The sequence below is a fragment of the Acinonyx jubatus genome, chromosome C1, assembly GCF_027475565.1.
Source record: "Acinonyx jubatus isolate Ajub_Pintada_27869175 chromosome C1, VMU_Ajub_asm_v1.0, whole genome shotgun sequence".
Lineage (NCBI taxonomy): Eukaryota > Metazoa > Chordata > Mammalia > Carnivora > Felidae > Acinonyx > Acinonyx jubatus.
In genome coordinates this window covers 166,861,065-166,876,919 of record NC_069381.1, presented here as the reverse complement: position 1 = coordinate 166,876,919, position 15,855 = coordinate 166,861,065, and the positions used below count along the sequence as shown (strand labels likewise).

At 36.7% G+C, this 15,855-nt stretch overlaps 1 protein-coding gene across 7 annotated transcripts in view; it reads left to right on the top strand.

The window, feature by feature from the left end:
* LOC113595080 (uncharacterized) overlaps positions 1-15,855 on the top strand; it is a 160,538-nt gene that overhangs the window by 19,669 nt on the left and 125,014 nt on the right. For all 7 annotated transcript variants that reach the window (XR_008295465.1, XR_008295466.1, XM_053215405.1 and 4 more), the window contains exon 4: positions 8,400-8,500. Coding sequence is in view for 5 of the 7 variants with exons in the window: in XM_053215405.1 (XP_053071380.1) it covers positions 8,400-8,500 (101 nt within the window). In the remaining 2 variants the exon portion in view is untranslated. The remainder of the gene's footprint in view (positions 1-8,399; positions 8,501-15,855) is intronic.

The window sequence follows — 15,855 nt, the reverse complement described above, 5'->3', positions numbered from 1 at the left end:
ACAGAAAGACAAATAAAGAAACTGATCCCATTCACAATTGCACCAAGAAGCATAAAATACCTAAGAATAAATCTAACCAAAGATGTAAAAGATCTGTATGCTGAAAACTATAGAAAGCTTATGAAGGTAATTGAAGAAGATATAAAGAAATGGAAAGACATTCCCTGCTCATGGATTGGAAGAATAAATATTGTCAAAATGTCAATACTACCCAAAGCTATCTACACACTCAATGCAATCCCAATCAAAATTGCACCAGCATTCTTCTCGAAACTAGAACAAGCAATCCTAAAATTCATATGGAACCACAAAAGGCCCCGAATAGCCAAAGTAATTTTGAAGAAGAAGACCAAAGCAGGAGGCATCACAATCCCAGACTTTAGCCTCTACTACAAAGCTGTAATCATCAAGACAGCATGGTATTGGCACAAAAACAGACCAATGGAATAGAATAGAAACCCCAGACACATAGACCAATGGAATAGAATAGAAACCCCAGAACTAGACCCACAAACGTATGGCCAACTCATCTTTGACAAAGCAGGAAAGAACATCCAATGGAAAAAAGACAGTCTCTTTAACAAATGGTGCTGGGAGAACTGGACAGCAACATGCAGAAGGTTGAAACTAGACCACTTTCTCACACCATTCACAAAAATAAACTCAAAATGGATAAAGGACCTGAATGTGAGACAGGAAACCATCAAAACCCTAGAGGAGAAAGCAGCAAAAGACCTCTATGACCTCAGCCATAGCAATCTCTTACTCGACACATCCCCAAAGGCAAGGAAATTAAAAGCAAAAATGAATTACTGGGACCTTATGAAGATAAAAAGCTTCTGCACAGCAAAGGAAACAACCAACAAAACTAAAAGGCAACCAACGGAATGGGAAAAGATATTTGCAAATGACATATCAGACAAAGGGCTAGTATCCAAAATCTATAAAGAGCTCACCAAACTCCACACCTGAAAAACAAATAACCCAGTGAAGAAATGGGCAGAAAACATGAATAGACACTTCTCTAAAGAAGACATCCAGATGGCCAACAGGCACATGAAAAGATGCTCAATGTCGCTCCTCATCAGGGAAATACAAATCAAAACCACACTCAGATATGACCTCACACTAGTCAGAGTGGCCAAAATGAACAAATCAGGAGACTATAGATGCCGGAGAGGATGTGGAGAAACGGGAACCCTCTTGCACTGTTGGTGGGAATGCAAATTGGTGCAGCCACTCTGGAAAACAGTGTGGAGGTTCCTCAGAAAATTAAAAATAGACCTACCCTATGACCCAGCAATAGCACTGCTAGGAATTTACCCAAGGGATACAGGAGTACTGATGCATAGGGGCACTTGTACCCCAATGTTTATAGCAGCACTCTCAACAATAGCCAAATTATGGAAAGAGCCTAAATGTCCATCAACTGATGAATGGATAAAGAAATTGTGGTTTATATACACAATGGAATACTACGTGGCAATGAGAAAGAATGAAATATGGCCGTTTGTAGCAACGTGGATGGAACTGGAGAGTGTGATGCTAAGTGAAATAAGCCATACAGAGAAAGACAGATACCATATGTTTTCACTCTTATGTGGATCCTGAGAAACTTAACAGAAGACCATGGGGGAGGGGAAGGAAAAAAAAAAAGAGGTTAGAGTGGGAGAGAGCCAAAGCATAAGAGACTCTTAAAAACTGAGAACAAACTGAGGGTTGATGGGGGGTGGGAGGGTGGGGAGGGTGGGTGATGGGTATTGAGGAGGGCACCTTTTGGGATGAGCACTGGGTGTTGTATGGAAACCAATTTGACAATAAATTTCATATATTGAAAAAAAAAGACACTCGAACGTTGCATATGTCTTTTTAGAAAAATGTTGAGTTTGGGGTCTTTGAGGAAAAGATCTCATTATTTTTCAGTAGCTCAAATATATCAAAATAAAAACAAAATGCCTAGCATCCTGATAGTTAAAATGTAGTTACATTAAAAGAAAAATCTCTAACTTTACTATATATTTGTGTTTCATTTATCCACATCAGTTATTTTATTCTCCAAATTAAATTTCCCTGAAATTTCTAGCAATAATAAAGGTGAGTCTGGATTTTACAGTTTCACTAAAGTTAAATATCTTAAGAGTAGAAAATCAAGGGGCAGGCAATAGTTGGAAGTTATGCATGCCTTCCAGAAAAATCCACATTTAATTCATTTGTACATTCAACTGGTGAGAATCTATTATCATTGGTATAATTTTATATTACAAATAATAGAATTATAGCACATCGTGTCTGAAGATGTTTCTAAAGAAAAGAGCCAAATATTTGTACTCAAGTGTAAAACTCCCTAATAGGGAATAATGTTCAAAAGTAAGGTTAAATAAACCTTACTGCACATTTTAAGGCTGTAAGAATTATTTAGTATTTGCTTCTGTTAAGAGCTAGCTAAGTACAAGCTAATCTTATTGTTGGCAGGAATGGAATTGCATGCTATACTAAATTAGAACTCTCTTAGTTTCACTTTAAGAGGAGACGTTTTTGTAACTCTCTGAATACATGGTAGTCACATAATTATCAGGAAATCAAAACTTCCCCAATTATTTTACTGCCAGCATGAATATTTTGATACGTTCCTTCCTATATTATAAAATATTAACATTAAAGGCTGGGAAATTCTATATTTCATCTCTCATGCTATACAGATTTCTCATGGAAAATGTACCACATACTATTAAATTTGACATCATGAAGTAAGAAAAACAGTTTTAAAGTAGTTATTTAAATATGATTTTTAAGGACAAATTGCTATAGAACAGGGTCAGACTTGTTAAGGGCCCAGCAAGTAAATGGTTTAGGCTTTGCGAGTCTCTGTCACTACTGAATTCTGCCATGTATCACAAAAGCAGCCATAGGCAATATGTAAATGAAAGAGTAGTGCTGTCTTCTTTTTTTTTAATTTTTTTATACATTTATTTATTTATTTTTGAGAGACAGAGAGAGACAGAGCACAAGTGGGGGATGGGGAGAGAGAGAAGGAGACAAAGAATCTGAAGCAGGCTCCGGCCCCCGAGCTGTCAGCACACAGCCCGACGCAGGGCTCGAACTCACAAACCGTGATATCATGACCTGAGCCGAAGTTGGACACTCAACAGACTGAGCCACCCAGGCACCCCTAGAGTAGTGTTGTCTTCTAATAAAACTTTATTTTCAAAAACAGGTGGTGGGTAGGATTTGGCCTCTTGGCTATAGTTTGCTGACTGGATATAGATGATAAAAACTTTTCACATTTTGTCTGTTTAACAAAGACGATTTTTCGGAAGCCTAGGTAGCTCAGTTGGGCGTCAGACTCTTGATATTGGCTCAGGTCATGATCCCAGGGTCATAGGATTAAGCCCCACATCAGGCTCCTCACTTAGCATAGAGCCTGCTTGAGATTCTTTCTCTCTCTCTCTCTACCTCTGCACCTCTCCCTCCTCTCTAAAATAGAAATAAATAAATAGATAGATAGATAGATTGATTCCCTCCCTCTACCTTCTACCACCCCCCACTTGCCCATGCATGTACTCTCTCAAAAAAATAATAATTAAAAAAAGAGATGATTTTGAACCATATTTCCCACTCTCTCTAGTTGTTATGTATTTTAAATGTATAATATATAACATTATATATAGAATATGTTTGTTAATATATGTTATGTATTATAAATAATATATGTTTATATATTGAGATTTTTGAAGATCAAACACATGGGAAAGCACTTTAAAAACTAGAAGTATTGGTCAAAGGGTACAAACTTCCAGTTAAAGATGGATAAATTCTGGAAATCCATTTTATACCATGGTGATTACAGCTTATGATCTGTATTATACTTGTAAACTTCTGAGTAAATCTTAAATGTTTTCACCACAAAAAAGAAATAGTTATTATGTGATGTGATAGAGGCGTTAACTAACGCTATAGGTGGTTATCATTTTGCAGTGTATAAATGTGTCAAATCAACATGCTGTACGCAGTAAACTTATACAGTGTTAAGTGCCAGTTATAGCTCAATAAGTCTGGGGGGGGGGACTAGAAGTATTTCTGTCTATAAGTGAAAGGCAGTATGATAATAAAATGAGATGTTCAAATATTCATAGCTAAAATGGGTATTATCTACCTTCAACCTATCAGGATGCCTTTCTAATATTATAGTTGGTGAAAATCATTTCATGTTTCTAACATGTGAGGAGATTTGACATATCTTCTTTTTAATTTTTTTAATGTTTATTTTTGAGAGAAAGAGAGAAAGAGAGCTAGACGGGGAAGGGGCAGAGAGAGAGGGAGACACAGAATCTGAAGCAAGCTCCAGGCTCCAAGCCGTCAGCACAGAGCTAACATAGGGCTGGAACTCACGAACTGCGAGATCATGACCTGAGCCAAAGTCAGATGCTTAACCAACCTGAGCCACCCAGGTGCCCCTGAAATATCTTAATATTATAATATATATAATAAATGTAATAAGTATATAATACAAATATATAAAGTGGTATTATTTATGACCTTCTGTATAATTAATTCTGTCATAAATGGGAAATTTGTTTGAAACTAATTTGGAATGTTTTAACATATTTGACATACATGGAACCAGTATCATTTCTTTTCCTCTACACGTGAAAAAATAGGAAGATACTAACTTTTTACGTAAAATATAATTTCCATAGCCAACAATGTCACTAGTTTACTGTAAAATCAGTGTCACTGTCATATTATTAATGGAGTTGATGAAGTTAGGAAAGAAAAAATGAGGTAAAGAAGTGACAGTAACAACATGGCTGACAGTGAAGCTGATGTTCTCCTCACATGAAAAAGTCAAGAAAATGCTAAACCTGAAATTCTCCATGTAAACTGGGAAATGTGAGTTCTAACACAGACTAGTCAAATGACATTCCTTTACATTATTCCAATGTGAAGACTGTTCAGATTAAGAATTGTGATTTATCCATAATGGATTAACAATTCAAATTAAACTGACAAATAGCTCACAGATTCACATTAAAACATTTCTGCTTCAGGGGCGCCTGGGTGGCGCAGTCGGTTAAGCGCCCGACTTCAGCCAGGTCACGATCTCGCGGTCTGTGAGTTCGAGCCCCGCGTCAGGCTCTGGGCTGATGGCTCGGAGCCTGGAGCCTGTTTCTGATTCTGTGTCTCCCTCTCTCTCTGCCCCTCTCCTGTTCATGCTCTGTCTCTCTCTGTCCCAAAAATAAAATAAACGTTGAAAAAAAAATTAAAAAAAAAAACTTTTCTGCTTCAAAGATAACAAAATATTGCTTCAGAGTTTTAAAGAAATATTTTTTGTAGCTTTCCGAGTCTCAAAATCTTACTCTATATAAGTTGTGATAGCCACATTAAGTATTCTTAGAAATACTATCACCTTTAGGCAGTGACTTGACCTTAAAAGTATTTTATGATATATTACATAACAGAGGGAAATAATTCTAGTTAAGCAGGTACATATCACATAATTTGCATTTTTAGAACACTTACAAGGGAGACCAAGGTGTTTTAAAAGATAAGGGAACTAGCAATTCCAGTAACATTATCACTCGTTTGAATTATGAACACTAGACAAGTTAGTGCTAATCAGATGTTTTTCTGATCTATATAAAATGATTCAACCTTCCCACATCCAGCTTTGAGAGAAAAATAAAAATATTACCAAATTGGTTTATCTTTTTCTCCAGGTCCAGGGATCATCTCTCTTGATTCTCAAGTCTGATATGGATATGATGCATACTTCTAAATTAGTGCTTATCATATTACATCATGGAAACTTTATATTTTTGTATGTATAAAATGAGCTTTAAGAACAGAGCTAGATCTTACAGCATTCCTAGTGCATAACACGGTACCTGGTACTCCCTCATACTTGATTGGTTAAATTGAATTAAAGACTATACCACAAGGAGCTCCACTATCACTGATTTAACCTTGTTAAGATATATGGTTTCTCATCGTAGTGGCACCATACAAATAACTTTTCTAGAAACTATTCGGAGAGGCATGAGATGGACGAAGTTGTCTTTCAGAGTAAGGAAGGTACTGTGCTGAAATTTCCTAAGGTGCTCAACGAGCTTATATTTCAATTACTTCTTAATAAATGTTTTTAAGGAATAAGCTTGCACTACTGAAACCCACTATTATCTTGAGATAATCTATTGTTAGGAATACAGTTTAAGGAGGCGCTTAAACCCATACTTCTCTGTAGTGCACCCATAGGGCATTGAATGTAACCTATGCTACAGATTATCTTCTGCCATGAAAATAGATTAATACACCACACATATTTTTTAAGCAGGATGTTGGGAAGATGGTTTCCCATTAGAAACAAAGGAATTTGAACACATAATTCTAATATAGATTAAGTTTCCTTGAGAAAGAATACCTGGAAGAAGGAAGTAGGGGTGATTTCTCTCAATTGTTAATGAGGTTATTTTCCTTAGAAGTATACACTACCTATAGGCAAATATGACTTCCCCAGGCCGGAGGCATACATTATATTTAAAAGGATTTGGACCTATGCCTCACAATTAATAATTACCAGCTTGTACATCTAAGGGGATACTAGTGGTTTGGGGCCAGTGTGTACATCATTGTGTATAAGCATTTGTGCTGCCTCTTCTTGACTTGTGACTTTCATAACTAGTAGAGAAGAACTGCTTCAACCTTATACCCTTAAAATCAGGCCCCTGCCCTACCCCAAATTCTGCATTCCAGCCTAGCTGACCTCTCGTAAATACTGAATGTTCTGTGTCCTCCCTCACAGCCTGTACCTTTGCACGCAGAACATCCTTTCCACTCTTCTGCCTGCTATTTCCTTTGCCGAGGACACTCTCCACCACACCCAAACCTCCTTCTAATTTCTACCCATACTTCAAGACCTGGTTTAGCTGTCAACTTCTGAGTAAGGCATCCCCAGCCCTTCCAGGCTCGGGTAAATACCCTTTTAACCATGCTCCAGAGCACCTTTATAGAACTGTCCATTCACTTTTGTTTTTCTGTCTATTTAAAGTGCTATCTTAAAGATGGGGCCAGTTTCTATTATTATATCTCCAGCAATACAAAAACAAGGAGGCAGTATGGATATAGAGTGAAAATTTTGGACTTGCTAAGGCTGTATGGCTTGGTGGCAGTGTTACCTTCATCAACTATCAATCTTCCTATGGCTCCGTTTCATCATCTATAAAATACATGTAATACTTTGCAATACTTGCTGTTAATGAGTACTCAGATATGTATTTTTATAGTTAAAGAAACTGAAACATAAAAAGATTAAGTAACTTGCCCAAAGAAACTCAGAATAAGAGCATAACCAGGATTTGAACCCTGGCAGTCTGACCCCAGAGCACTCATTGATTCTATACTGCATTTCACTGTGTTTCCTAACTCCTAGAATTAAGTTGTCAGTTCTACTACATAAGGATATTGTATTTTGATGATCTTCATTTTTATGTATTTTCACCTTTTAGCACATTCACGAGACACTTGTGTTTTCTGTTTAGAGTAAACTTAAAAGAAATTTATGCAGATTCAGAAAGGATTTTAATAACAATTCCTTCTTCAAATATGTATTTTATTCCAATTTGTGGAGCACTATCAAATATTTAGAAGAATTTCAATTTTCTTAACTCACAAGTCTTTATCATAAGCCTTAATACATACATGCACTAAATTCTTGCTTCCCTTCTAGTTGGACCTTGATACTAAATGCTCTCATTTAAATTATTACCTCCTCAGACTCCCAAACTATCCTAGTGTGTCTGGGAGGCTCCAGGCTCACTCATGCAGGAAGCCAAATCCCTCTGCTTTCTGCCCTTATTATTCCTTTTGTCAATGTATTTATTCTAAAAAATCTATTTCCATAATTGTTGATTCTTATTTCTGTTTTCAGAGAAAGATCATCTCCCAAAAAACCTATAGATAGGAGATGAAACAAACATACAAACTATGCTAAGAATCAAAACTCCCTTTATGCTAAAATTCTCAATTCTAAACAACCCCTCTTCCTTTCAAAAGTGGTTTAACTTTCCTTGAAGAGATCAGATAGTTGTTGTGGTCTTGCATGTGAAGGGTTTAGACTTCATGTTGTACTCATTGGAGAGCTACTGATGATATGAAAGTATGGTGTAAAACACTTCACAAAGATTCAGCTGACCAGGGACAGCAGAGACTTGGAAGGGAATCAGGGATTGAGATAAAACTTAAGACTGTTGCAGATGCAGGTGTTCTCGCTTGGGGAGGGATCAAGAGAATAAAGAGGGATGCTTTTGAAAAATAGGGTGAAGCAAGGATCCACGTACTGCCTGACAGGATACCGGAGGCCAGGGAAGAGGGAAAGGGAAAAGCCATATTTTATCTGCTTTCAGACTGAGTGACCAAAAGATGATATACACAGAGATGAGAAGAGCTGATTTGGGCAGCAGGCACGGAAACTGGTTCAGGGTGCTGAACAAGGAAAGGAGAGAAAGTGAGTAATGCGACTACAGACATGTTTTATATAAGGCACTACATCTGCATCTTATATTTTTCAAACAAAAGCAAGCTTGAGTTGAAAATTAATATAGCCTAAAAACCTATTATTAAAAATTCTGTTTCTCCTAATTTCTAAATCATAAAAAACATGAGTTATTAACTCTTTAAAAATAAGATATCTAATTTAGTCCTGTAAAAAACTGAAGATGCTTTTAAAAATATCCGGCAAGTACTGAGACATGTCATATAACATTTCTTTCTAGAATGATGTATTGAGAAAACAATTTCTCAACTTCTCCACTGGCCCTAAAATAGTCCTTTCATTGTATGTACTCTGTCCAGTAAATGAATGAATGAGAATACAGTCAGTGGGCAGTTAGTTTTAAACTGTACAAAAGTGACAAAAAAAATCAAGAGGCTAATTTTGGAGCTGTCCACATATTAGTGACAATTTGTCAAGAACATGCTAAGGGAACAAGACCCAATACAGAAAAGCAAAGGGTCTGGGAATATATCTTGTGCTATACCTATTTTTAAAGTGTGGAGAGAGCAGTGAGACCCAAGGTATAAGGTAGAGTAATGTCACAGAAATGGAAGAGTATAAAGAATAAAGGGAGGACTGTGGTGGTAAATGCAATAGAAGACTAGGAAGGTGGGGGGACTAGAAAAAGTTGCTTAATGTGTGTATATTCTAGTAGAAAAGCCAATGAGTAGGAGAGTGGAAACTGCTAAAATAACAAAACTGAATAGATGCATAAAGAAACCATGTTATACACCCATGATTTACGTTGGTTTGCTTCACAAATGCAGGTAATTGCAGATCAGCCCTTTCCTGCATTCTGCACCCTGACAATATATAGGGTTTGCTTAAATTCTCAGTGCAGCTAACCATGTATCATTGTGCCAATCACAACCCAAGAACCTTTCTTTATTTGCCAGGTATTGTTTGAACATTAAAAAATAAAACCAAGTGACGCAAGTAGCTTTTCTGTGGCTATATTGTTTGCCGAAGCTGTGATTGGATAAGATCCAGTAATACCTTTAGGATGGGCCCAGAAATAAGTAAAAAAAGCAATGTGTATTTTGATAGAGACCTCTAAACAAATCACATGATTTCATAGCTTTAATCAATCTTAGGAATCAGAGCCCAGCTCATTTCCAGTGAAAAACATTTAAAGCCACAGGAGGTCAAATCACCAAACTAGTCATTGGCAAAGCTAGAACCAGAAATCAAGTGTAATTCTTGTTCCCTGCTTGTTTTATAAGCCATACTGCCTTAAACTGAATTCATAAAACTCCCAAATGCCATTTCAGCTGTGACATGTTCTAAAGCTCTTTTTTTTCTATGTAAACCAATCTGGTCACAACATGCAAGTAGTGTCCAAGGCATTCTGAAATTAACATTTTTTTCTCTTCCAAACTAACTCTTGGTAAGCAAAATTTTAATCAAATATTTAATATCAGGTGTTTAAAACAAATTAGTTCAGTTGAACAGTTTCTCAGATTTTATCTGCCTGTTGTTTAGATTCACAGGTTAAGAACTAGAAAATGTTTTACCTTTCCATGAGGACTTTGGCATGGTTTCAATAACTAATACAATTCACATTTAAGAATGAGTATTTTTTTGAGTACATATCCTTTTACAGTAAAACAGTCGAGATAACATTAACTCAAGTTTTTGTTAGGGAAAGCCTGTTAATATTTTCTCCCTCTCCCTCTCTGTCCTTGACAAATAAAACAAGGCTTTAAAGATATTAAAAACATGTGATTTTGTTTTTAAAACTGTGCTTTTTAAACTGTAGCCATCACTGTCATCCCACGTAAAGATGCTTGTTGTTAATAGTAGGAACAATATCTGACTTGGGTTCATTTGGTTTTCATCAGTGTTTACAGTTCAGATTTTATTTTCTTTTTCACAAGACCATTTTGTATCACTTCAAACTAACATTTAACAACACCTTAGCAAAACAACCCAAAGTTGATCCAGTACCCATTACATATGTACACACACACAAACACACATACACACCTTTTGCAAATGTAGGGTATCGGTAGATAAAAGAAAATGGTCGCCTGATACTCTTCTTGAAAGTTCATCTCTCAGGCCTATCTAAACAGAGGGAAGACACATGTAAGTATTATAATGCAATAACAAAGAAGACCATTTAGAATAAGAGCTAATTTATTTCTTTTTAAAATTTTTTAATGTTTATTTTTGAAAGAGAGAAAAAGCGCACGCGTAAGCATGAGTGGGGGAGGGGCAGAGAGAGGGAGACACAGAATCCAAAACAGACTTCAGGCTCTGAACTCAGCCCAGAGCCTGACACAGGGCTCGAACTCATGAACTGTGAAATCATGACCTAAGCCGAAGTCAGATGCTTAACGAACTGAGCCGCCCAGGTGCCCTGCCCTTAGAGATAATTTACTTCCTAATTTTTCTTTAGAATTCCTAAGGTTTTCTGCAGTTCATTGCTTATGTGGTTATGAAGTTTTGCAAGCCAAGAGAACACACAGAGGAGTCTAACTAGCCAGGTAGATTTTGGCAGATACCATAGTTTTAGAGTTTCAGGAGACCATGGGAGGTAGATACAAGGCTGGGAGGGGCACAACGTTATTATACTTTAGGCTAGAGTCCAGGGAAGTCATATAAGGCCAAGCACAGTTGCCAAAAGCCATCATTCTAGGTAACCAAGGCCCAGAGTCCAGGAAGTTAGAGCGAATTGGAAAGAAAGATTCTGGAGAACAGGTGACACTTTGTTCTTTCTGATCTGTGTGGCCATTACAGGCTCCTGTTGATGATTGTTACCAGAAAGAGGTCAGAAGTCAGCCTGAGAATTCTGCCTCTCACTGAAGCAGAGAAATCAGGATCACTTGGTGTAGATTTTTGCCATTTTAGATCACTAATGACTGACTTTTCTATTTCAAACTATGCTGGTAACTTTGAAAGGAGGCTACTGACTATATATCTATCATATTCTTGATATGCCTATTAAAGCTAACAAGATTTAAATTTGAAATAATAAAATGTCAGTAGTTTGTAGTAAGTCCATCATTTCACAAGCTGTGCTATCTTGGGTAGGTCATATAACCTCGTTGATTCTCATTTTGTCTGCTTATAACAGAAGGTTTAATGCCATTCAATTTACAAAACACTGATCAAACTAAAACACTAATCCCTGGACCAGAGTCAGTACTTGATATAAATTACTTCCCTTAATTCACTTACTCTTTTGTTAGCCAACAAATACTTACTGAGGACACTACTATGGGCCATTGTAGATTCTAGGTTCTGGAAACAGGGTGGTGAGCCAGCAAGATGTTCTTTTCCCCAAGGATCTGGCATTTCTGCTTGCTTCCTTTGTTTGTGTACATATGCCAATGACCCACTTTCTTCTTCACAAAGTAATAATATGTTTGAGAACATGGTTAGGTAATAAGGAAACCCATAAATAGTTACAATGATCATGGTCCAGTGTGTGGATCACTTAAAATATCAGTAAAATATCTTGACTCATTACAGATTCTGGAAAATCCGGTCATGACAAATTAAATTTACTACTTCAAGTTATCCAAGATTATTAAATATAGTATAGAACTGGGTAGTTCAAATACATGTATTTGTAATATCTGCTCAAACACCGGGTTCATTTTACTAAAAAATTCTTAACTGCACATTGTATTTCTTGATGTCTTCCTCTATTACCTACACTCCAGTCTGTCACTTCTCTACTTCCAAAATACACTAGCTGGAACATTACCTCTTAAAAATTAAAAGCCACAATCACACATAAAAATTATTTTTTTCTTATTTGTATGTTTCATTTTCTTGATTATCTCCTTTCAATATCACTGTATCAAAAAAGTAAATACAGTTAAATACTCTATGTTCAAAAGACTTAAACTCTCTCATTGCCAAAGATAGTTGGCAGTTCACAGATTAAAGGGTTATAAAGTTTTAAGAAAATCCTTCCAAAATGCATACAAGAGCAGCAAGGAGACTCCAGGGAAGACATGTGAAACTACCAATGAGGGTAGGAGACACAAAACTGAAGGAAGCGTCCCCATGTCAGCCCCCTGCTAGGCTCTGCTCAGCAGGAGATAATGTTCTTCATTTTCCCACAATGCACAGCAATATAGTAGGAGGTGAAATGAAGTTGATTCTTCAGTACGTAAGGAAACTTGACAGCTTCCCAGGACTTTCCTGAGAGGAACTTCAATCTCATTAATTTATAGTTATCATTATGTATTTGAAGAATGTAGATATCTACGGTCAACTAATCATTGAAGTACACCCAGTGACAAATATGGTATATTGCTCATCCTTTTCGATCATCCATAAGGTTATACCTCTTTCTTAGATAATAGTTACAGGTTTGCATATTAAATTTTCCATATCTTTAAAATATACGTAGGCAACAGTGCTTGGTGCACACGTACACACACACACACACACACACACACACACACACACACACACACAGGCAAGATGGGCCTCTGATCTCTGGGCCTTAGGCATCAGAGAATCTCTCTGCACATCCTCTAACTATAGCTCATCGCACAAGACAAAGAATTCAGGAACTCAAGGATTGTGCCCATCCAGAGCCTGAGCCATGCCCCCTTCTATGCCTTCTCTGGTTACCTAATATCCCAGAATTCCCCACCCAAATGGCCATGGAGCCTGCTTCAGCTTTTTCCCCAGGACTGTTTCCAAGCATGGATTGTTCTATCTATGTGAAACTCCCCTAGGTTTGAGGGATGCCCAAGCAGCAGCTGTTTGCAGGGGATCAGATATGTGGGTTGATGTGGCCACCTGTATAATCTTGAGGTCTCTCACCTTGTCTTTAGACCTCTCACCTTGTGGGATAGAGCTGGGAATGGGAAGAGAAGGGGGGCTGGGCTGTGTACTTTTGAGTAGGCTCTCCCAGGATTTCCACTTTTTAAACATGAAACTCCAAGGTATCAAACAATTTTAACTTTGAATTTTGCCTGAAGATAACTTTAAGGTAGGAAGACAGAATACACTTCATTTACAGATACTTACCACAATTTATAACTAGATATATTGTATGTGGTCTCTCTTTGTACTGTTTTTCAGATCCCACAAATGTTAGCGAAGGGGCTGTATATATATATATATATATATATATATATATATATATATATATATTAAAAAGTTAATTTTCCCTATTATTTCTGATAAATGAATTTCCAAGAGGATGTCAAAAGATCTCTAAATTTATAAGGTGTGCTTCAGAGTGATTTCATACTAAGTCCACATTACTTTGGATTGCTTTTCCCAACATGTCTCAGCAAAACATTATACAACCTGATTAAACAAAGCCTCATTCCCACACAGCTCCACCTTCCTTACTTGGCAAATTTAATCTGGTGACACCCTTTAAAGACCATTATTCCAGCCACATTTAAAAGAAATAGCCATTAGAACTCAATATAACTTTCCTTTCAAGGTTATATTCTATTTCTGACCACAGGGCAGGAAAACCAAAGAAAAAATATCCCTAAAGGAATAATACACTTTAAACTTTTCTTCCCACTCTTCCTCTCCTTTTTTAAAAAATTTTTCTTTTTAACATTTATTTTTGAGAGAGAGAGAGACAGAGAGAGACAGAGTGCGAGCAGGGATGGGGCAGAAAGAGGGAGACACAGAATCTGAAGCAGGTTTTAGGCTCTGAGCTGTCAGCACAGAGCCCATTGTGGGGCTCAGACTCACAAACTATAAGATCATGACCTGAGCCGGAGTTGGACGCTTAACTGACTGAGCCACCCAGGCACCTCTCCTCACCTCTCCTTTTCTTTTTTTTTTTTTTTAAATCAAAGCCACACAAATTAACCAAACAAGACTAAAAAAAAAAAAAAAAAAAAAAAAAAAAAAGCAAAATAGAAACAAAGTTGAACACCATGGGATCATTCTGAATATTTATCTCCCTAATACTTCTAAGTCATAATAATGCAATAATACATGAGTAAATATTTATTAACAATTCTCTACAACCCTAGCATTTGCTCCTAGATAATAGCAGTCAAAGGATGTATGTATAATACAGTGTGGAAAATAAGACACAAGAAATGCTAGGCAAGGCAAGATAAAAGGTTTTAATGTGAGTTCAGGGGCAAGAAGGATTATTTTACTTTAGGCAGTGGGTAGGAGTTGAATATATTTTGCGAAAAGACATCAGGGCATTCCCTGATTACTTTTTAATTTAGTTTAGGGCTGTCTGGAATATTACAAGTTTAAATATTGAAGGTATTAAAGTACCTTGCTTTCGTATATCCAGGCCACTTAAGATTTGCCAACTGCCTAAGGCAATCTGCAACAGAGATCACAAAAATGGGCAAGGAGGAATAGAGAAAGGTCAGGCATTGATTTTCAGGGCATTAGTCCGGAAAACTGATGACTTTTTAAGAAAAATAATGGATTGCAAAATGCATTGAAATTTTCATAGTAAATATATCTTCTCTTTGAATATTGATATTTAGTGGGAACATAATATATAGGCAATAGCAACTGATTTTCTAACATTAATTCCAATGAGTCATTGAATTTTCCATGTTATATGTAGCATAACTGATGAACTGACCCATGATACACACCCAATGTGTCATAGCCAATGATGCTCAAGGTAGGCTGTTCATAAGCCATACACATTCCTGAACATACAGCTCCTTGAAATTGAGTGAGAATGCAAACACGTTACCATAAATTTTTGAGACCTATCTTTAACTGCTTAAACCATTGTCAAGTCCCTAGTGAAAGCTCTGAACCACAAATATGGCCTAACAAATTATGATTTGGGAAATATCACCACAGGCATTCAGTTTAATTTGTTGAATTGAAATGAAGTTGCAACATTAGAAAGGGTGCTTCAGCAGGATGCAAAATGTAATGTAGGAAAATGTTTTTTTCTTTGTTTTTGTCTTAGTCTTAAATTTATCTAATTTTGAACATTATTCAGACTGAATCTTCCTAGGTATGGTAAAATGTATACTCCTTTATGGCAAATTAGTTGTAGAAAAGAAACTACGGTGAAAGTGGAATTTGTACAGAAATTATGCTGTTTGTTTTAGAAATACAGAGGGAGTGGGAAAATTGGAGCTGAGCCAGGTTTGTACCCTCTCAGGTCACTTGCCCTTGTTCCCACTGCATGGAACACTCTTGCTTAGTATATCTGCATAGATACTTTCCTACAACCTTCCAGTTTCAGACTAAATGTTGCCTTAATCAAAGAGACCTCTGACCACTCTTTATAAACTAATAACCTCTTTGTGCGTCACTCTCTCCCTCTAACTCTACTTATGCTTTTAATTTATTTAATGTTTATGTATTTTTGA